At 43.9% G+C, this 23,461-nt stretch overlaps 1 protein-coding gene across 1 annotated transcript; it reads right to left on the reverse strand.

Moving 5' to 3' along the window:
* Positions 1-498: 498 nt before the first annotated feature.
* On the reverse strand, positions 499-22,655 carry LOC127591294 (transmembrane protein 132C-like). The gene is made up of 10 exons (XM_052051276.1): positions 22,162-22,655; positions 19,773-20,637; positions 15,565-15,711; positions 11,469-11,643; positions 8,695-8,838; positions 6,680-6,888; positions 5,754-5,928; positions 4,925-5,038; positions 4,647-4,838; positions 499-3,165 (listed from the first exon to the last, which is right to left on the reverse strand). The coding sequence occupies exons 1-10, from the start codon at positions 22,463-22,465 to the stop codon at positions 1,747-1,749; spliced, it is 3,744 nt and encodes a 1,247-aa protein (XP_051907236.1). The 5' UTR covers positions 22,466-22,655; the 3' UTR covers positions 499-1,746.
* Positions 22,656-23,461: the final 806 nt, after the last annotated feature.

Here is a 23,461-nt window from a genome sequence, read left to right on the forward strand (position 1 = left end):
TACTCAGTGAATCACCCAGGCGTGAATAATTCACCGGCGTCATCCTGACAAGCTTGACAGCAACATGATGTAGCGCAACACTTGCACTTGGGGGGGGTGTTGAAAACGCGTTGATGTGGAGTTATTGCTGGTGGCCGTGTTTGATATAAATTAAGACTCCCAAAGATCGGTCGCGTGTTGCGTGCAAAGCGGCGTCGAGCAGATGTTCTGCGTGCAGTCGGGATGTTTTTTCGCGCCTCGCTCAAAATAAAAAAAAAAGTCCATGCAATGTGTCATAAAAAATAAAAATAAAAGAAGAGACATTTTGAAACATGAATTTACCTTTATGACTTTATTTTACATAATAATAGAAATACTTGCAAGAAAATATCAGTACAATAAATACTATACAAAGTTATACTATTTTCATGTTATATAATATCTACATCTAACTGTCTGGGCTCATTGTGGCGGCTCACCTGTATGATTCACTCGAGTGCACTCAGCATTTCTAGACAAGATCGGAATCGCCACTTCGCCCCAAGAGATGTTTGAGAGGACAGATTCTTAACTCGCTCTTCAGCTCTTTGTGGAATATCGGGACGAGCACACACTGTTCCAGTGGGTGCGGGGACATCACTTGATGTGCGTTTTCTTAAGCAAATGCAACCAAGCCCCGCAGATGTCAGTGTGAGAATTGCAGCCGCGGGGAATATGTTGGGGGGGGGGGGGGGGGGGGGGGAAGAGTATGGGAGGTGAGGCGGGGGGTGGGGGGGGCAGTCATTTATTGTGTAAAAGCCCTGACAATGCAGCACCTTTAATTGTTTCCCCCCTTGGTGCAGCATTAAACCGCCGCAGATTTAATTTTGCCCAAGTCCATTTCACTGAATTATGAGTTCATCCTTAAATCCCATTTGGCAGTAATTAAATAATCAAATCCGACTGATTCATTGCAGAGCTGCAGCCCAGTAATCCAAATCATTCACGATGCGGCTTTCATGTGAGCGCCCCCCCCCCCCCCCCCCCCCACCGCCATTGAAAAGCTTGTAAAACAATGATTGAGTGAAAGCAAACTTCAATACTGTACAATTGTTTGTCAGTTTTTGGCAAGATCTCCTTGGCATCACCCAGGACATTTTTTCTTTCATAACAATATGAGGCAAGATACAAAAGGTGTCCTAATATATTCATATGTACAAATAAAATTGGTTGAATATGAATTACTTTTTCATCCGAGAGACAAGTAGGTTCGACAATAACTATTATCTACAATATCATCAGTGCTGCGGGTGAGAAAACAAAATGGGGGTGTTGGGGGTGGGGTGGGTGGGGGTCCTTAACCCCAAATTAATTATAAAACTCAGCAAAGATTATATTTGCATAGCATACTTTCATTTCCATAAATATTTGCTGGATGTTGCGGTGACAGAAAAATTAACATGACAAATGTTGCATCTGCTCGGTTGAGCAAAGTCCGAAGGAGGTTTCGGGAGTCTAAAAACATGGCTAATAATAATCATCATCATAATCATAAATTATTATTATTTTTTAATCTCTTCTCCGGTATACTGCATCTGTCCTGACATATCCATCAGTGTCTGCACGAGTGTTCCATTGTAGGAGAAAGATCTTGGGCTGTCAATATGGAAATAATAAGTTTTGTTTTTAAAGATCCTTATTATAAGTATATAAACAGCCATCTTGAATTTAGTGCACCAATTTGCCTGAACATGCTTCCGTTTATTTGATGTAAGCACCCCCAAAAACTCAATGGGGCTCTCCGAGAGGTTTGACGACAGGCCACGGCATTTCAGGTAGCGGAATTTGTGGCTCGGTAGGGGGAGCCTGCTGCTGTAGTTGTTGCTGCCGTTGCTGCTGGTCGGTCAGAGTAAAGCCCACGCCGTCCTTCTTCAGCGCAGTCAAATGTTTGATGTCCAGCGTGGTGAAGGTGGTGAATTGGACCTGATTCCTCTTACTGGTGGGCGAGTGGAGAGGCTCGCTGCGGTGAGGTCTAACCAGCAAGGTGGCCGAACGGTTCGCCATGGAGTCAACAACAGTTCTTTGCAGCTGCTGCTGCTGGGAGCCGGTTCTGCTGCGTCCCAAGGTGGCAGTTCTTTCTGGAACACCGGCAGCTGCGGGGCACACGGAGGGTAGAGTTTTTTCCGTGCCGCGGTGGCCCTTAGCGTCCGCAGAACGGCGGGTCAGCGTTGACACTTGGGCGCGTGCGCCCGATGCTGAAGGTTGCGGATTGTTACTCCCTAGCCACACCCAGTCATGCTTATGATCCTTTGGGTCCCCGTTGGGTGTCGGTCCAGCTTGTATAGGGGTCTTGTGATTGCGGAAACAGAGTCGATAGGAGGCGCAGTTAAGCAAAAAGCCCAAGATCGCTATACACAACACGCCCACTAAGGAATATATGCCAATTTCCAAGTCGGACATGGAACGGAACGTACTTATAAGGTCACTCTCAATGACTTTGCGGGATTTGGTTTTGGGAGGCTCTTTCTTGTGTGAAACATCTGCTTTAGTGTTGCCTTTGTTTGGGGGTGAATTTGGATTGTCAAGCATATTCCCAAAGCCTCCCTTTAGTCCATCTTTATCAAAATCACTCGCTGTAGTATTAGCAGGTCTGGCAGTGGTTGGAGATCTCGCTACACTGACATTGGGAGTATCTGTAAATGTTGAACTTTGTGTGGCTTTGCTGGTCGCTGCAGTCCAAGCGACACGTGACTGCACAGTTCTGGTCAACAATGCGGTCACGATGCTCATTTCTGGTACTGTCCTGAAGCGATCTTGATCTGCATCTGTGACTACTGGCTGCGACGTCACTGTTGTTTTAAGCTCTGCTGCTCCGTTGTCATTGCCTTTGTTGGCTTTACCAAGCCTGTCTGAAGCTCGGATCCCACCCTGGAAGTTCATCTGTAGGAGCCCCGTCCCGACTGCCAGCTTGCTCTTCCTCTTCGATTTCTGGCATTCCTCGCAAATCCTCAACTCCACTCTGACTAGCGCCCCCTGACCGTGGCCTTCGCTTTGCGCCACTACAAACGTGGACTGCGGCGTGCGGCGAACGGTAGCCACGGCCTCGTCTGGGGTGGAGACTGTTAAGGAGTAGATATTGTGGTCAAAGACTGCCAGGGGGGCGATGGCTCCGTCGGTGAATACGACCCAGCAACTGACGGCAGCTTCCTGGGGAAAACAAAAAAAAAGTAGGTCAGAACACTCCGTCACGACATCCATATTGGGCTTCAGACCTTGAGTTTGATATAAGGGACTTAGAGTTTTGAGTGTGTAGAGCATGTGTGTATGTGTTTTGTTGTTGTTGGAGACCGGATTAACTGCAGGAAACAAGCAAGAGTTATTATATACAAGAAGTTATTCAAATGCGGAGCGTTTGGGTGTGAGGCAGAAAGGCTGCCCAATCATCGCCCCGGAATACTAAAAAGCCAATCCTAATGTCTTTGCCCTGACACTCTCGGGGAGTGCTCTAGCTCCATAAAAAAGACGTGTAGTTGTACCGAAGAGAATACGCATGCTTCACAAAATCTACAGGAGCAGATCACATCGACACACAACGGCCTATTCCATGTAGCTAATATAAAACTGGGGAGCCACAGAAATGGCCTCTATTTTGGATTTGAATATATTATGAATACGCCCTGAGCATATCGTTAACAGCTCTCCCATCGTAGACGCGGTTCACTGGTCACCTGTGCCTGTGCGTTTCGAACAGTTTATTATCGACATGGGCGGAGGAGGGCTCGGACCAGACGCAGCGGCTGTGGGTAAAGTGAGCCGTTCGTTGCTCCTGCGGCAATAGACTGCCTAATTGCTACACCCGCATCATGAGCTCGTTTGAAAAACGGGCACACAGCCACGGCTCGATCGGCCGTCTGAGCTTTCAAACGGAGCAGCTGTGCACGCCGTTGTCGTCCGCTGCCCGGCTCAGCACGCTACCCGCCGCTTATTGTCGTGACTGTGAATGTGGCGTGTTCCCATTGCGAGAGATAAAGGGAGAACATAAGTGATTTGACATCCCCCAAAGGACATCGTCACAACAGGCTGCCCGGGGGTGCTTTGCGTTCAATTCTTGATTTCAGAGGACTTTAATGACAGGGCTGGAAAACGTGAATAATGCATGACAGGTTTAAAGTGCTCAGAATGTTACGTTCATAATTCCTCCGCTTGCCGTGCTGGAACTCTGACTGAAGATGACTCGAATGATTACGGCTATTACTGGAAATAGGGTAATTTCTTTTCATTTTTGCATTTGACTTATGGACCTTGTAATACTGGCTAAAGCTTTCCCTACGACCTTCACAGACCATAAAACTGCAGTGCCTCAGTCCAAAAAAAAGCTTCTGCTCTCAATGTGACTCCAGAAACTGATTGGTCCCGAGACGTCATTAGCTAGCACTTCTTTTCAAGCAACACAGTGTGTCATCAGGATGCGATTTTCTGTAGTCACAGGGAAGCTGTCTACAAACCTGCATCATGCACCTATCAAACACATTTACGAGTCAGGACATGTTTTTGGACTGTGGATCAGAGTAGCCACAGACAGCCCAAGAACACAAAGATCACGCAAACTCCCCGCTGGAAAGTGAAAACCCGGATTCAAACCGAGATCAATTTTATGCTTCAGGTGTCTGAATTTTCCAATTCCTTGCCTGTCTGAGCTGTGTGATCGTCTGGCGGGTGGTTGCCATGGCAACAATGGCACCGCTGCTCCCCAGGCTGGGCTGCAGGGACAGCGAGAGTCCAGACACCAACTGTACTCCCAACTCCATCACACTTACTTTATCATCCACCACTCTGATGGCCTTCTCAGCAAGGACGGATGATGTGAGAGGGGAGACCACCTGCAGAAAGTGACATTTCATTAAAAAATATATATTTTTTACAATCTCCGTTATGGATTTGTTCCATAAAAAGCCATAAGTCTCACTTGAACAGTAGTAGTGCCCGCAGTTCGCCCCTGCAGCACCTCTCCATCGTGAACCCGGGCCACATTTGGGTCTGCCACTTTTAGAGAATAGCGCACTAGATTGGTCACGTCCACCTAATAATCCAACCAGAGAAAAGCTTCAAACTAAAAATTTGTTTGCCCATTTAGATCTTCGGAAAGTCTGTTTATATCCTTTTTAAATGCACAATGGGATTGCCCTCAGGTTTACATTTTTAAAGCTGATACGCAAACTTTGTCAAATGTTACTATCAACTCTTGTTTGGTGTTCTTTGTTGAGCGGAATGATCGAAGTTTTGCATTGTATTCTTTGAACAATTCACCGGGAGCTTTAATCGGCACGTGTTTTTCAACAGCAAGGCGTGGAAGAGGGTCATAACCCAGCTTGCTCTGAAATTCTAATTTGTAAACCACCATAGTGACTAACAGGTCCCTGTAGATGGCGGTGTTGCATCACTTTGTAAACTGGGATAAGCACAGCTTTGGAGAAAGCAAGAGAGATAAAATTTAGGCGGTGAATTTTAGCTTGTCACATGTTGGAAGTCGGACTAGCTTAGGTACCGCTAACGCTCGACCAGAGCATGTGTATAAAGACAAAAGAAAAGATGATGCAGAAAAAAATCTATTCTCTGGTGTTATATCGTCACAGGGCACAATATTTTGTGGGTCCAGAAAGATCAACCTAACAAATGAAAAATTTATTGGCGACAGATCTGCTAATGGGAATGAACATCAAGTGCCAAAATTGTTTTTTTTTTCTTTCCTTAATGAGTTTACACTGTGTATGTCTTCTGCAGGTCAATATTTTTACCTGCCAATCAGGACCCAGGAAATAATCAACAGGCTTCGCCTCTGTTAGCGAGTCTGGCAGTGCGTCTGAGTCAGCCTCAAAGGGCGTAAGCACCCTGAGTGTGGAGTGCTGATACTGTAGCATGCAACCCCTGCCCTTGCGCATCTCCTCCTCCTCTTCGCTATTCCATGTGGGTCTGAAAGATAGCAAACATGTGCACACTGTCATAAGGATGTTGATAGAAATGACTGGAAGGATTTACAAGCTCTATACACGAGAGCCTGAGTTGAGATTCAAACCCCGACCATCAGAAATGTGAGGCAGACGTGCAAAAGTTTCTGCTTCAGTCACACGTGCATCCGGCACGCAGAGACGGCCTAAAACAGAACTGGGCCACTTTTTCCTTGTCATTGGCCATAGAAACTTTTCAATTTCTGACCTGGTTGTTTGCTGCAATGTAATACAGGAAGTGAAGAGCAACCAAAATATTCAATTGTTCACATTGTAGAAAGCAAACGGGTCACCAGACAACCGTCATCGTTCGTATTGAGTGAAAAATAATTACTATACTGAAGAGCGTTGATCCGATAACCTTTATCTCGGGGGCATTTTTGTACATCCTCTGCATCCTGACCACTCATGCCCAACACGCACTTTTTTTTTGTGATGCTCTACCGCATGCAGACAAGTTGAAACTAAGATTTAACACTTACTGCGTACGGTATTTTGTACAATATGTAATATTCAATTAGGATGAGGAGTAATGTGGTGGGGGTTACTCAGAGAGCGAGGGTTAAGCACGGGAGCAGAAGTATCCAAGTAAGAGAACACACTGGACGGAGACCGTTTGAAGCGTACGACTTGCCTTAACCATGAAAATGAAGTGAATTTAGATGAGGTGGAAATGGAATGAAAAAAAAAGTCCCACTCCACAGAAATGACCGTACTTTGGGTTGCTGGTGGGAATGGGGACTCTCCAGCCCTTGATTTGGTTGAGCTCGGGGTCAGCCACGTCGATGCGCAAAGGCAGGCGGGGCGCCCACACGCTCATCTCCAGCTGCGCGCTTAGGAAACCGTAAGTGAAGTTGATCATCACTCGACTCTTCCCTCTCGACTCCTTGCCGGTGACAAACACAAAGTCGCAGCGCTCGGACACCTATGTCCAAAAAATAAAAATAAATAAATAAAATAATAAAACAGGATGAAGCTTCGTTTATCAGGATGAAGCTTCGTTCAACAGGACAAAGCTTCGTTCATCTTTCCAAGACAATTTAGGCGCTCCTGTGCTTCCAACAGCCTTTCTCTACTCAAGAATGACAAAAGTTGCTCCATAAGCGAACGCTTGCATGAGTTTGGTGTGAAAGAAAAGCCCTGGGCTAAAGGGCCCAGTGGTTGCTCCCACTCCTTGGATCAACTCCAGATTTCCTCCAAATTTTCACTTCCTGTATGTGCAGTGAGCAAGTGTCCTTATACTTTTGTCCAGGGCCCGAAAAAGGGCCGGATGTGTTCTTGAGCAGTAAAATCCAAGTGTCAAGGGTACCAACGCGGTTAAAGCTACAATCGACTCCGTGTTTTAACCAGCGTCACGCGACGCACACCGTCTATCTCCATTGTTGCAAAATATAATCGAAGAAGTCACACCGGACTCTTGATGAAACTGCGACCGAATGTAATATCAGCCCGGTCTTACGACCGCACGTTTAGTGCGGTACTCTAGGTGGGAGCATTGGCGTCGCGGCCATTAAGCGCAATGAGGTACAGCGCAGCAGTTGGTGTGTTTTATTTAAGATTGGAGGCCTATCTCCGCCGCCGCCGCCTCACTTATCTTAACAAACCAGTGGCTCCACAGAGGTAATTGGGAGAGCACCAGACTGGAGAATAGGCTGTAGCGCCAGAAGAGAGGGAAGATAAAACAGGTTAGGTGGGGAAAAAAAGTGAGGGAACAGCAGAGGGAGGAATGACTTTTCGAGCTAAGTCAACTTGCATCCCGGTGGAAATGCTGTGGAAGGCTGCCCATGAAGCCATTTCCTTCAACATGTCAAATTACTTCCGCCGGAAAGGGTCTGGTGCTCTTCGGTATTTTCTGATTAAGAGTAAGACGTAACGTTGCGCGCAGGTCGTCCGCAGATGGGGAGCGGCGAGACGCTCTCTACAGCGTCGCACTATTCACCTCAAGCAAATTGCCTGCCGGCACTTTGCAAATATTCCCGGATATTCTCCTACCACATGACATCCGCCTCTTGCCTCCGTTGGTATCAAGAAGTCAAGAAAGTAAGACATAAAATATACATAAAATATAATGAATGATGCGGTTAAAAATATGAATAAAATTATTTTTTTCTATATAAAAAGAACTCCATTTACGCTGCAGGATTTAATTCAGTCTTGTTGTATTGACAAATTTTCAAGACTATTTTTCTGTGCCATGTTGGCCATGTTGACAAATTTCTGCTACTCTTGATTCCCATTTAAATCAACGATTACCGTTTTGTGCAAATGTGATATCCCGAGGCTATTAACCCGATTATTACATGCAGGTTTAGTATTTTAGAAAAAAAAATCATGATGAACAATTTCTCCGTCTCTCTGTCTCTTCAACGACTCACTTTAAACACTGACTTTCGCCAAGCCAAAACTGTCAAGATTTTTTTTTTTTACTCCTTCCCTTTTTTTTCCCTCTGCTACTGCTCTCCTCATAACATGGAGCCATTAGACAAAGGTCAACCCGCTGTGCTTCCGCACTGAGGATCGGGGATGAGCACTCCATAATACCTTGTTTGTGGGAGGTTGCTTTCATACGTCGCCCATTAAAAGTGGGACAAATTCTTAGTGACACACATCGAGTCATATAGCCCAAAAAAAACAAAAATCAATAAATAATACACTGCACAGAAAATTAGATATGATGGGGAAATATTACTTGGTGCGACACCACGTGGCGAGTGATTGGAATTCTGCTTACCTTGAGCACTTCTTTGTCAGTGGACCTGCAGCTGGTGAGGCTGCTTACATCTGTGACGGAGCCACTGGCTTCCACGGCTAAAGTTTTCACGGGCACTTTCACCACTTTGCCCGTTAGCACGGCGGTATTCAAAATATCGGTGCTCTGGAGGGCGAAAAAAAAAAAAAATAAAGCAACTTTTAGAATTGTGAGGAATTGTTATATCTTTCCCCGGGCCTTTTGCTTCTGAGATATCCATCTGCTTACCTGTGCCAAAAAATGTCGTCTATGTTGCCTCTGCCTCATCATTACAAAGAAATTCAAAGAAATCGTGTGTGCTGACAAATTGTATTTTTCTTTTATACCGAGGGTAATTTAATCCTTCCGTGTAACCTGGTCACATCAAAAGCTGTCCATTGTAGTAACCGCCGTTACATTAAGGGTTAAGGTATTAAAGATGTTAAGTGTTATTCTGACGTATGTAGAAAGTACACACAGTGCAATTTAGATGAAGATCTTAGTGAGGCGTGTACACCTGGTTTACAAAGCAGGTGTAATACGGTGGTCTTCACGGATGCCCTTTTCCAGTGCCTTATAATAAATCCAAACGTGATTACATTTTTAATCTCCTGAAGCGTACGCCACCTCGGATGTGAAGTTTATCAATGCTTCTCAGCAGCTGGGGCTCATGTGCGCCCTTGTAAGTTGCCCTTAAGAAACGCTGATCTGGCTTTAGTTTCCAACTTTTAACTAGTCCTTCAACATGGATTTACGGCTGCTTTCCGCTTAATAAGATCTCTGCCTTTTTAATTTATTTTAGACGCTGTGTCTAAGAAGCTAAGGCTGACCATCATTTTTTATTTATCTTTTTTTTTTTTTTAATTCCACGGCGTGGAGACGGAGTGTGGACTGAAGTATCGAGCAGCACTCGGCAGATGTTGGCCGCCTGCTTCGCAATCCGAGCTCGGTCGGTTTGACAGCTGCTGACCGCAATTTTCCAAAAAAAAGACATGCTCTATTAGAGCTTGCAACACTGACCCAAACATAAGCCAGTGGATCAAGGCTAGGACAAAATCAGTAAAGCAACGTCAGCGCAGTAGGCAGCGTCGCTTTTAGAGCACTTGAGTACAAAACCGTTGTCACCTCATTTGCAAATGTTGGATTACATTTTCTGCCATGTCCACTTGGATCCGCCTGTTTATTTAATTTTTGCCAACATTGTGTGGAAGGAAGATGAGCTCGGCAAACAAAATTAAACTGTGTGTGTTGTGGGGGGGGGGCAAATTACCTCCCTACTTACATCTTATTTTCTTCCTGTCTTTGTTTGCATAAGTGGTGGCAAGCCAAGCAACAAGCGTGAGCCTGAGGTTCTGGTCCCTCCGCTGTTTTAAATCCTCCAACTTTCCGACTTGTGCACCCACTCACGGTAATTTCTTCTGAAATGCAAGCCCTTGGCCATCTGTCTACTTTTTGAAAGCCTCTTCAGCTACCCTTTCATTTCCGCCGCAACGCTACCTCTTTCCACCCACCTGAGCAATCTCTTCTTCTCCCCAGAGATAAAAAAAAAATCACTTCAAAAGTCAGAGGCCACAATGACCAAAATCACTTCAAAAGTCAGAGACCACAATGACCATTTTTTTTAAACAAGAACTTTGAGTTCTTTACTATTTGTTGTCTGATATTTAAAAAAAAAGAAAGAAATGTTCCCTAGCGTCGTGCGTATTTTGCGGGATTGATATTTTCATATGTGTTCGGTTCTGTTTGCCTTTTGCTGCACGGGTATTTCCAAGTCGTCTGCAAAAAACTAAATCTTTAAATCTAAATCTCTCCCTCCCCCCCCCCCCCCCCCGAGATAAAAAAAATAAATCACTTCAAAAGTCAGAGGCCACAATGACCAAATTTAATTAAAAAAAACAAGAACTTTGAGTTCTTTACTATTTGTTGTCTGATATATAAAAAAAAAGAGAAATATTTTTGCGGGATTGATATTTTCATATGTGTTCGATTCTGTTTGCATTTTGCTGCACGGGTATTTCCAAGTTGTCTGCAAAAAACTAAATCTTTAAGAGCCCACAGGAAAAAAATCCATTATGGTATAAATGAACACGTTCACCTACAAATAGATGTACAGTATTAAAAATACAGGCAAATGGTTCCTGTTGGTGTCCTGTCAAAGGTTCAGTAGACATTACCCATTTTATTTTCTTTCAGTGTCAATTCACTGAACTAAAAAAAAAATAACAGACCAACTTGCAAAAATTGACCCCCCCATTTCACCATTGGTTTCTTGAAGCCATGATCATGTCTCCATGATTAGTCTCCGCTACCACACTTTTGTCACTCGCTTCAAATGCTAGCTTGTGAGCATCTAGCGAGAAGCTAGTAAGCGACAAAGAAGTTGTCTTCTACTATTGTAAACCGCTTGCCTCTGTTGATTCAACTCCTCCACCCCCCCCCCCCCAAAAAATACTCTATGTACTTAGGTTGAATTGGAAAGAAAGTCAAGGAGAGCAAGCATCAACGCGATCAATCAAACCTTCTTTGCGAGAGGCTAATAAAAGCGACTTTACAAGGGTGTGGGGGGGGGGGGGGGGGATAAAGCACAATGCGAATAACCGTTAGAGGTGATAAAGCACCTACCACGACTCTCATAAAATCTCAACATACTATCTTCATTAAGAATTAACCATTTGTGTATACTCTGCTGTCAAAACACCATCCATCCAGTTAGCCCTCGTTGGCTCCATCTGTCACACACACAAAAAACAAGCAAAAGGCGTGCATACGCTTCATACCATGACCAGAGGGGCCAGTCCCACATAGTCTCTCTGGGTGGTGTAGATGCGCATCTGGCCCACATCCCTGACGTTCCCCGGTTGATCCAGTCTCCAGGAGATGGTGTGAGTCTCAACCAGCTCGGAGACATATTTTGCCACCAAGTCCAATTGGAGAACTTCAAGAAGATTCTTACTGCAGAGAGTCATGTCAAAATGGATGCTATAGAGGTGTATCACAATGAATTTGAATATTGCACAAAAGTACCTTTATTTCAATGATTCAATACAAAAGATTGTAATTTGTACCTGTCCTCTTCCCTCCCCCACTTGTAACTGGAAGGAATTATTAAACATCTTAAAATAATAAATAACACAAAACTTTTAGGGTTCATCTAAAAGCAAAAAGAATGAAAACAAAGCTAGGAAAAGCTCTCGAGAACATCCATCCATCCATCTTCTGAGCCGCTTGATACTCACTAGGGTCGCGGGGGTTGCTGGAGCCTATCCCAGCTTTCTTCGGGCAGTAGGCGGGGGACACCCTGAATCGGTTGCTAGCCAATCGCAGGGCAGCTCTCTAGAACAGTTCAAGTTCATTTGGAATGATCCATCCATGCAATATTCAAACCAGCTGTCTTTGCGCACCCAGAACTGGAACACATTTGGGACGCTTGTATCTGGGATGTTTTTTTTTCTGTCACTAGCCCCGGTTTTTAACCACAGGTGAGATTAGGAAGGTAGATCGACTAGTAAAACGAGAGCTTTGGTTTTTGGCTCAGCTCCAGGATAGACCGATACAGACTCCGCCTCCATCAGACTCTCACGTGAAATAATAAATTTATTGCTAATCTGCAATGCTAATTGCTAGGCAAAGTTTTTTGGGGCAGAAGTTTGGAGCAAGTTTTCATAAATTTGAGTGATCATAAATTGGGGCATGATAACCCCACATGACCTCACAAGATGGAGGGCACTGACAACTGCATTTCTTTGGGTTCAATTGAAAAAAAAAAAAACCCAAACCAAAAATATGAGTTTGCTCCGGGCGCTGCTTTGCCACAGCATCAACGCACACCTGAGACCTACATGCGGTCTTGTTTTCCTCAACATTTAAAACGCATTCAAAAGAGGTTTGCAACTCTTTTGTTTACTTGGTTGAGAGACAAGAAAATATTGAACATCAAGGAAATTGAATCGACTGAGGGAAAACAAACTCAGGAGCGAGCAAGAGTGCCATAAGAAAAAAAAAAACACACTACATTTGGGGAATGAGATGAGTGTGAGGCGCAATAATTTAGTCCTCTGGTCTGGCCTCCTTAATGCCCAGAAAAGAAAAAAAATATCAGCATGGAAATGTTTGAAACACTCTTTGTACTGCAATGTAAGGTGACAAAAACTCTCTGTGTAGTAACAAATTTGCTTTTTTTTTTTTTTTAATTCCAAACAAGGACACCAAAGTAACAATATTTTATGTCGCCATCAGCTTTTCATGAATTTATTTTAAGCCTCGGCTCCGGTTCCAAATCATCAATGCTCATTAGGATTCAACACAGGCGATTTCTCACTGAATTTCTTTTCGCCTCTCGGCAGCCACACTGCTTTTGTTATGTTTCTGTTTAGGTCACGTTTGATTTTGTTTCCTCATGTGCCCCTTTTTGTCGCCACCTGTTCTCATCATGCGGGTCCCTTGTGGTAAACCAATCAGCTTGCGTCTTGTCCAGGTGTTTTTCATTGTCTCGTCACTTTGCTTGTATTTAGTTCCCTGAGTTCTGCCAGTCTTGTTTGGGTCATTGTGAGAGTGAACATGTGCTCCTGTCATGTTTTGTTTCCTGTCATAGTTTTGTTTGTTACTTTGTTTTCATTGTGATTTCCAGGAAATGTGTTTGAGTACTTTGAGTTAGTGTTTTTCCTGTTTGTATTTTTGTTCAATACATTTTAGTCAATCCTCCCCTGCCTCCCTGCATTTTTTTTTGTCCTCCAACTACTCCACAATCACGCAAAATGTGACACTTGTCAGCGCATTATTTTATTTTTGCCCAATATCTGATTATTTTGCTTTCAGGAATATTGATTAGCAAGTGTGCCGCAAATTGAGATACAGAATATGAGCTGGGTAGATTAAAAGAAGGTAAACAGAAAGTGAAATGGTTTCACGGAAAAAAATGTGAAACATCAATGAGGGTCAGACTGCTTTGACACGAAAGCAACCCCCCCCCCCCCCCACAGTAAATGTTGTACAAATACCGATGTAAAAACTATAAATGATTTGACATCATCACAACCCATGCATCTAACAACCAACTGAAGTGAAAATGTTTGTTTTTTTCTACACACCAAAGCTTCAGAAAAATGAATATATTGTCCATCCGTTTTCAATTGCACGTGCCTTATTTTGGGTCCCCAGCAAGGGGTTGGATTCCCCCTACAGTGGCCGGCAGCCAATTTTCTGTGCGCATATCGGAAAATAACAATTCATGTTCAATTCACATTCACATTCCCACCTATAGAGAACTTAATATCCAATGAATCCATCATGCGCGTTTTTAGCTTGTGCACACTCCACACTCAGCCAGAGTCGAACCGCGAACCTCCGTCAGTCAGACGTGCTACCCCCGTGCACGACATTAAAATATCAGTTCTACTTTTAAAATCATTCACAGCGCGTTCTACCAAAATAACCCCAAACTGTAAATCCTCTGGCGTTGATGGATGAGGTTAAACAAGTCAACATCTGTGACGGTTTTCAACACCACTCAAGCGAAATATGTTTGACCCTTCGTCGCATTTTGCATTCATTCCTAATACCGCATCATATATGCCGAGGCGTTTTGTGTCATAAGGTGATATATATTTTCTGAAATAATTGAAATGAACACAGGTAACATGTAACTGCTTTGCTGAAAATGGTCGGGCTGTCTGCGCCAGTAAGCGTGTGTGAGATTGCGAAAAAGAAACACGGAAGGAGGGGTTTTGCCCCTTTTTCCTGGAAATCCGTCTATTGGGGGGCAGGGGGGGGGGTTAAACCATTCGTCATATTACTTGAGAATCCAGTGTGTTTGCGGGTGTTGAAAGGATGGGAGGAGGGTTGCCCTGGTGAGCCCAGTACATCAGACACATCTCTTCCTTTCTAATCTCCCCCCCCCCCTCCACTTCAGAACGTGCAAGCGCTTAAGCCTGGATAACGGAGCCGTGATTATGGATGATTACGGATAAGTGGGTCGGGCCGGACTGCGGGCGGTCGGCCCGCTCGGTCTGCCTGGGTGCGAACGTTGCTGGACAGAGACGCGTGCTGTGGTAACGCTAATGTAAACGGATAGTATGATATTCATCGTTCATTCATCATAAAGCTCATGAAATTGGATTCAGTTGAGCAGCACAGACTATCAGGGGGCAATGGTGTACTGTAATCATAATAACGGCATTGATTTTGGAGATTATAAATCAGTAATTACCTGTCAACATATAAATAATAAACAGCGAAAGGCCCCGAAAGGGTATCGGCGCCACAATTGTTAAAGATGTAACCATTCCAATTCCATATTGATTCTAATAAGGTGAGGGAAAGAAATCAGGTGTTATGAGGTCCCTATTGTTTCTGTTAAAGATTAGCATTATATTTAGCCTTAAATTGCATTTTGAGGGTCTAAACATCAACAAAAGTTCACTAAAGATTTTGGGTGAAAATGTTGATCAAGTTGCCGTACACAAGTAACAAACAAAACAGGTTCTGCAGCGCCTCTACAGAAAATTTGGAGACACGTGTAGCCCTCGCAGATGTACAAAAAAAGTCTGCTCGCAGCTCTAGTTTGCCTTTGACTCTTGTATTATTTTATTTTTCTTTAAAATCTGATATCGTGTGCCATCGCTGCATACAAAGTGCTGTACATGGAGCAATTTAACATGCACAATAAACAAATAAGACAAATCGGTAATAAAGACGGTAGAAAGCACCAAACAGTAAAACCAAGAACAAATCTGAGTCATGCTATGTCGAATGGCAAAGAATACAAGTGAGTTTTGAGTATGTGTATTGTCTGTGCTTTGATCGTAGACCTGCACAAACTGTTAACGCTAACTTCAAGCATTATGTGACGACACAATCCAAATGTAGCGTACTGACCTCTTTGCCGTAACCGCAAGCTTCCTCCGGCATACAACAGAGACGGTGTTCGGTATGACGACTCTGCCGGGCTCCACTTTGACATCCCACAGCATCGGGTCACTGGGCCGTACGGCGTTAAATGACAACGACGGCTTGAATGTCGCTCTACAGTAAATAAATACAACAAGAAACACTTACGTGAATCGGAACATTTTCACATCTGAAGGTTTTACATTTGAATTTCTGTCATGTCCGCCAACCCGTGTTATAAGGCACTCTGGATATTTCTAGACGCAAAGGGAAATGATTTCAAAAGCATTATTGTCCAGATTTAGAATGAGCATTTATTAGCGTTAGCGTTTTTGTTGGCGCCAAGACAGATGACGCAGCACTGACACTTTTGATGACTAACGTGAATGGACGCAACCGTCCCGGGAGTTTCCGACAGACACCTGAGTAATCAGAGCTATCATCTGTCCGGTTACATCACAACAGTCCTGATGCATTCTGGGAAAAGATCATAGCATGAACCTTTGAGTTATTAGCACATAAATGATTTGGGGTACATGAAATGTAACGTGTGAAGTCATTTGTCTCCGAAAACTGCAACTTTCCTCATGGCGAGGATGCGGGGCAGAGACAGAAATGTTTTACAGGGGGGAATCGAAAGCAGCTTTATCAAGCTCAAAAATATCGGATGGAATTATTTGGAAAAATATCGACTCAAACAAACAATCGTGTTGCGCCCTCACTTGATGACGAAGGTTCTCTTGCCAACCGTTGACAAGGAAATATTGCCTATTTTCCAAACCATGCTTCAATTCACTCTAGATTTTATTTTCTCTTTGTCAAACACTAAATCAATAAAAGTGGGGATGTGAGCTGTTGGAAGAAATCTTTTTTTTTTAAGCTATCTGTAGTGGCCTGAAAGTGCACTATATTCTTATTGCGTAGAACAAAACACTGAAATAACAGGAACAAATGACGAGAGTCAGCTCTGCCAGTCAAGGGGAGGCTGTTCCACATTGTTTTCCTCGCAAAGAAATTCCAGATTTTTTTGGGGTGGGGGCTCAAATGGAACTCTTAGTAATTGCCTGCTGAAAAAACCTTTTTGGAATCATGTCAGATACTGAGCTGCACTTCTTTTTGGGTCCATTTCAACTCTCCATTGACTGTCTTGTGCTTCCTTAAAATGGTCTTTTTTTTTAAACAGCCATTGGTGTGCGTTTTTTTTAATACGGCTTCAAAAATATATTTTTCAAAAGTGCAAGCACAGGAATATTTTTTCATTGCATGCCATCTTTCTCTTTCTTACATTGGAGGTGTGATTCAACTGGAGCGGCTGACAACGTGCAAGAGACCGGATACACCCTGGACAATTTTGCGGGGCACATATAGAGAAACCTAAAATCACACAGTGCAGGAAATATGTACGGGGGTTTGAGGATCATAATTGCAGCAACAACCTGTCTGCGTTTGCAATTCTTGTCCTCAAAATAAGGAAATCTCACATGAAAGTGTAGTGCACGGTATAACCGACGCACAGAATGTTTTGCACTCAAACAGTCATAAAGGGAACAATCAATTAGCGGAGAGGCTGGGTCAAGGTCACAGACAAACTACAGTGAAGTATTACACTGAAATGGACATACAAACGCTGACATTTCAGACCACGCCAGACGAGGGTTGAGATCAATTTGTGAATCAATATGCAGTGCCGCCACTGGGAAAAGCTTCTGATAAATGATCTACAACTACAAACGGCACATACGCTACATATGCCATTTTAATCCAATGTGTCGGGCATACAAATTGTTTTTTTTTTTCATTTTTTTAAATGACCTCATGTATATATGGTGGCCATATTACACCTGTCCTCCAACATCTCCACTGGCTTCCCATTTTACACCGCATTCAATATAAAATCCTGCTACTCACATTCAAATCCATTCATGACCTAGCCCCTCCATACCTATCTGACCTCATCCATATTCCTACGCCTGTCCGCTCTCTTCGTTCCTCCTCCTCTGTCCTCCTCTCTGTCCCCCCTGCTCGCCTCGTCACCATGGGAAATAGAGCCTTCAGTCGCTCTGCTCCCCAGCTATGGAACTCACTCCCCGCTGACCTTCGTAATACAGCCTCATTAACACATTTCAAGTCCCGCCTCAAAACACATCTGTTTCGACAAGCCTATTCACTCAGACCATAAAGCCATTGTTTTATTTATTTATTTTGTTGTATTTTTTCTTATCTTATTTGATGTAGTTTTTCAACATTGTACTCGTGATTTTAACTGCTTGTTGTAAGGTGTCCTTGAGTTTCTAGAAAGGCGCCCACAAATAAAATGTATTATTATTATTATTATATCAGGAAATATCACATTCAATTACCGGTACATATTAATGTGTTTTTTTTCTGGAAATGTGACTCAGCTACTTTAGACCCTCGCAGTGTTCATAGGATCGTTTAATTTTCCATTTTCAATCTTGATGATTCCAAATGGCTCATACTGGACTGAAAGTTCCTAGCCACCACCGGGTGCTAGCAACATACGCTATTGTTAGGTTTATACAAACTGCACAACATTCCAATCGCATACTGTAGATCACCCGGATAGTGGATTTGAGGTGGCCGTGCCTTGTATGATGACTTCCACAATGCAAATGTTTTCCAAAATTACTTGTTTTTGGTTCCGGTCCCATCCCAAAGCGATGTCTCTCCAATCAGACGTACAGCAGGTAAAGTGTGCTCCTGATGATAAGATTAAAAATAAGCATGCGCGCACACATCCCGCAGTGCCTGACAGGCGGATATGGACATGCATGCGCATACAACAGGCACACAGATGCATTGGCTTAATCCTCACAGTCGACTCAAATCATCTCTTCCCTTCAGGGTTAACCTCTTGATTCATTTTCAATCAAGGGCCACAGATAATCTGGCCAAGTCCCGCTGGAGAAGACTCAATCTTCAGCCAAAGTCATGAAGTGGAGCAAGGATTTCACCCAAGACCTATCAATCATTTCGCCAAGCTCCTCAGAGCGCACCTTCACTCGGATTTAAGTGTGGGACTCTGGGCCAATCTCATTCTGGATGTGGCACTAGGTCAGACATACGAGGACTTGAAAGCACTGACCCGCACGGGGCGACTTCACTTGTACAGTCGGTAGGAAGGATTTTCAAAAAGGGATTTCAGGTGAAGAGGATAGAATTCCAAATCGTAACAGGAAGAAGAAAAAAAAAGGCAGATTTAGTTTAGGGGTCAGCGTCACTTCACCCAATCGTATTCATGTCATTTAATGACGGACGCTGAGCTGCATCAGGTCACTGGGTCAGTGTGTTTGTCGGGTCAGCAGCATGCAGGAGATGGTCACTGGTACGGGTTTAACTTTCTTTCTATGGATTAACACACATACGGTATCTTCGCATGTCTCTCCATTTTCCCTGCAGATTATGTTCAGTGCGTTTGCAGCGTGATATCGCGGATTAGATCATGAACAGATACAATCGGGTGACACAGGAAAGCTAGCAAATGTGGAGCGCTCAAATAGAAATTCTGCAAGTCGACAACAATGATGTGCGCCGGGAGTCAGCCGGCAGAAACTTTGAACAGATTGCGCTCTGTTTTTTATTCCATATTATCTTCACTCTTACCAAACATGTCAGTAATTTATGAAGACGGTGAAAGTGGCAGGCGACGGCAGGCGTGGTGGCACTCATGTCAAGTCCCATCAGCATTTAAATGCCTTGAAAGCAAGCATTTAAATGCATGGGGGACCCTCCCTTGTGATGTTGCTCGCCACCCCTCGTATGTCTCGGTGATTCAATGTGATTTCTTTTCAAACCGGTGACGTCCTGGGACCAAAATTCGAAGGTGGACAAAAAATAAATGTCAATGGTGAGGCTGTAAAGCGCTGAAAAGTTGCGAGCGGCCGTGATTCGGAACCCGCCTGGAGATACACCGGCCATTCAGAAAAATTAATATATTCTTCCGTAAATTCCCAATATCCACTCCGTCTCTGAATCCAAAAGATTTTGAGGCAAGGTAGAGATCAAGTGTTTATATGTTATTTCTTAGTATCCTTTCGCATCTTTTTTCTCTACGGCTTGTTCTCTGTGGTGTGTTGCGAGCTTACATAATTGCGGCGGTGATGTGGCTCTAATAACTTCACAAAACCTCAATCTCTCAACACAGTCAAGAGAAAGTGATCAAATATGCGTCTTACCGAAGTGTGAAACTCTCCAAGGTTGAAGTACTTGCCAAGAAGATGTAAAAAGTCACAATGTCATTGGATTTCAGCGGTTTGGAAGTAGTCTGGATGACCACGGCGCCCCCTAATCTGAGACGGACAAAGGTCGCATTCCCAGGTGGCGTTTTAAGCAAGTTAACACTCCCTATCCTTCTCATGGGTGTTCCTGACCCTTCCTGGGCCCCCGCCCTCCCTGCCACTCGTTGCAGACTATCCTGTGGTGTACATTGGCCTGTCTTGTCCACCCGACTCTGGAAGTAGACCTCCACCAGATTGCTCTGAAACCCCTTGGCAGCTTCGGTTCGCCCCACCTCTTTGCTGGAGCCGCCGGATCGAGTCGACGAACTGAACCAGGCCGGTTCCGGCTTCAGTTCTGCCACACAGAAACTATCCGGCGATACCAGGCACGCACCGCGGACTTCCCTCGTCCCCCAGAAGGCATAAGCTGTCACACAATGAGCTCCATCCTCTGACTTTTCCTGAGCGTCGGCGACTTCGCGAGGCATGTTGAAGAGGATCTTGACAACCGGGGATGAGGAACGCACCTGCTGGCCTAAAATGACCGGCACAATCCTGCGCCCGCTGAGCAGCAGCTCTGGCAGAATAGGGGCATCCACACTGAGTGGACCATACGAGGCATTAAGAACTGGCCGTAGTAAACCAGGTCCTGGATCTGTGATGAGGAAAGTCCATGTGTGAGCATTCTGGCTGGAGTTCCCCGGTGGTCCGGGACTATCCTGCCTCAGAACCACATGATCAGCTTTGAGGATCTGAAATCTGACTGCAGGATAAACCGGTAGTGGAGTTGAGGTCTCTTTTGGAATCTGCTGGGTTGCAACATCTGGTAGGGAGGAAGAAAAAGGGTAGAATAGAAGATTTGAAGGTCTTGATACATTGGTCTGACTTTGGTGCAGGCAAAGTCGGTTCAGTTTCCACAGAGTGACATTGGAATTGTGAGAGTGAATGGTTGCAATTGACTGGTGACCAGGCTAGGGTGTAATCCGCCTTTCGCTCCTAATCAGCTGGGACACACTCAAGTTACACTCGAGACCCCAACAGGAGCAGTGGTATGGTTTGAAAGAATAAACATACTTTAAAGAAGAACACAAAATAATTCTTTAATGAAGAGGCTGAAGACGTGGAACTTTGTTGGAAAAGGAGACAGTAGGTAGGTGAGGTGGGTGTCAGAATGATGGAGGTGATGAGGTCACGCTACTCAACGGACTAAAATGCAATGACCATCCCTCATGTAGTTACGGCAATGGAAAATCAAACTCACGATGGAAAAGTGAGAAAAACAGGAAATTGATTACTTTGACAAAAGTAGAAACGGGAACTTAGCTGAACCTTTACCCTGAATGTGAAGGAGTGTGCCGAGAGCTCAGTTTGAAACACTCTCATTTCAGTGACAAGAAAGGAATTAAGTTCGGAGTTTCAAGTTATACTTCCTTCCAGCTCCTTGACTATGGACATGAGATGGACATCGACTTCACCCACCATGACTTCAATACAGCGCTTCTAAGTTGTTCAATGTTACGCCCTCTCACAGAAAGAAGGCAATACTCATATTATTACGTTATTACAATGAATAGTAATTCATTAAAGAATGAAAATTCAGTGGGCATTGTGCTGTTCATTTTTGTATCCACTCCCTGGCTACCACAGTGTGATTTATACAGACATACAGTGTATAATGATGAAAAAAATATGACATTTTTGGGGGGAAATTATGGTCAATTATAAGTCTGCATGTGTTGCTACACCATTTTTGTCCATGATTGTATGCATAAAGGGTGGCAACAACCACAACGTTGATGCATTTTTTTAAATCACTAAGTTGACAAACATCGGAAAGACGTTGATGTTGATTTTATTTCTTAGAGAATTACATATTGTTTTTATATTTGTTTCATTTAATTTAATTAAGTTGTGAAATTCAACATATTTGGCCTCTTGTGACGAATTGTTTACTCTCTTGCCACACAGCTGCTTGTTGTGAAGTTTGCTGCCACCAGAGCTACTTGTTGCTAAGGTTTTTGCTCTCAATTTAAGATACAGAGCAGAAGCTCATATTTTTTAAAAAAGCAAAAAAACAAAACGGTCAATCGTAAGTCAAGGTCGAACTGTAGAACAACAGATCGATAAAACCCAGGCAGTCTCGGAATGGAGACTTGGGCAAGATGCTGGTATGGCAGTGAGACACATGCTGGTTGCTTTTCAGTTTATCCTCAGGGACACATAGACCATTAGCCTTTCATCGAACAATGATCCCAATTTTCGAACTGGACCCGACAAGGGGCAATAAATAAATACTATGCCAAATAGCTGTGCACATGCAAATGAAATTCCCATAGAAATGACTTACCTCTTGTTACAGCAGTAAGCACAGCAAGAATCATCGCCAGAGACGTGAAACAGAGGAGAACATTAAGCATCTTGTCAAGCGAATCCCCGCTGTGTTGCAGCGATAGAAAACAAATAAAAAGCAGCTTTATATGGATGAGGAGTTTCCTTTTATTGTAACACAAAAAACAACAACACAAAAAACACCTCTTGTGGAACGATGGGTGAAAAAAGAAGAAGAGAAAGACGTGAGGTCGCACGATGCTGGCTGGCACGGCAGGACAGCGCCACGCAAAACCATTCCCATGGCCCAAATCAGTAAACATGTGCAGTGTGTCAGATTAACTACCACGTGGGTCGAGGAAGAGCCGTGAGCAAATGAAATGCACACGAGGTCAAAGGGATCAGTGGTTTCTCTGCGAATCACTTTCAATTTGATCTCGATGTCATCCACGGCTTCTCATGCTGCGGCGGCGTTGAATGGGATCATGTCTGATGCCGCAGGATGGAACAGATTGGTGCAGGTATAAGCTGCAGGGGATGACGGCACACATTTGACCACAATTGCAAATGGAAAAAAAACACTCATGAGATGGTCTGCTGAGTGCCTCCTGTAAATTGTAAGATATCAGGTCATCTGACCATTACGTCGGTCGTTAGTTAAAATTCAAAGGGAATGGGGATAAAAACACGGACCATTTTTTAGCTTGATATTGGTCCTGAGACTTGGCCTGATTTCGACTCTCTGTTCAAAGACAGCCAAGAGATGCTTAAGAAAGATAATATTTTTTTTTTAAATGCAGGTATATATTTTTTATCCTCTGCAAAGAACAGCTAATTATTGCTGCGACTAATTCAGGAGCTACCCCCTCTCCATGTACTGGAAATGTGTATCTTTCTCTTATACTGCCCCCGGGTGGCCAGAAGGAGCAGTGCCCAATGAATTAAAGGAAAATAAAAGTGGCAATAATGGTTGATTTTTTTTTTCTTGTTATTATTGTGTGGACAGTACGTACTATAGTGACACATTTTATTTAAAACAAAAAATGTGTTGAAGCCGCCTTGCAATTGTCCAAAAAGTACTACAGGTCTAGTGAGCGTGCTCAAACTTCCTTCTTCATTTCCTCAGTCGACCCCTTTTAACGTGCCAACTAGATCCACCTGCACCTGCTTCAGGGACGCTTTTGAGACAAGGTGTCAGAAGCCGATGCAGACGTTTTGGGTAAATAAAGACTTCTTTGACTTACTGCCAAGGTTGACGGTGTGTACCTTTTGGGAAAGATTCCAAAGACTCCACTTATATAGTTTGCACAGTGAATGCA

The sequence above is a fragment of the Hippocampus zosterae genome, chromosome 18 (assembly GCF_025434085.1).
Source record: "Hippocampus zosterae strain Florida chromosome 18, ASM2543408v3, whole genome shotgun sequence".
Taxonomy (NCBI): Eukaryota; Metazoa; Chordata; class Actinopteri; order Syngnathiformes; family Syngnathidae; genus Hippocampus; species Hippocampus zosterae.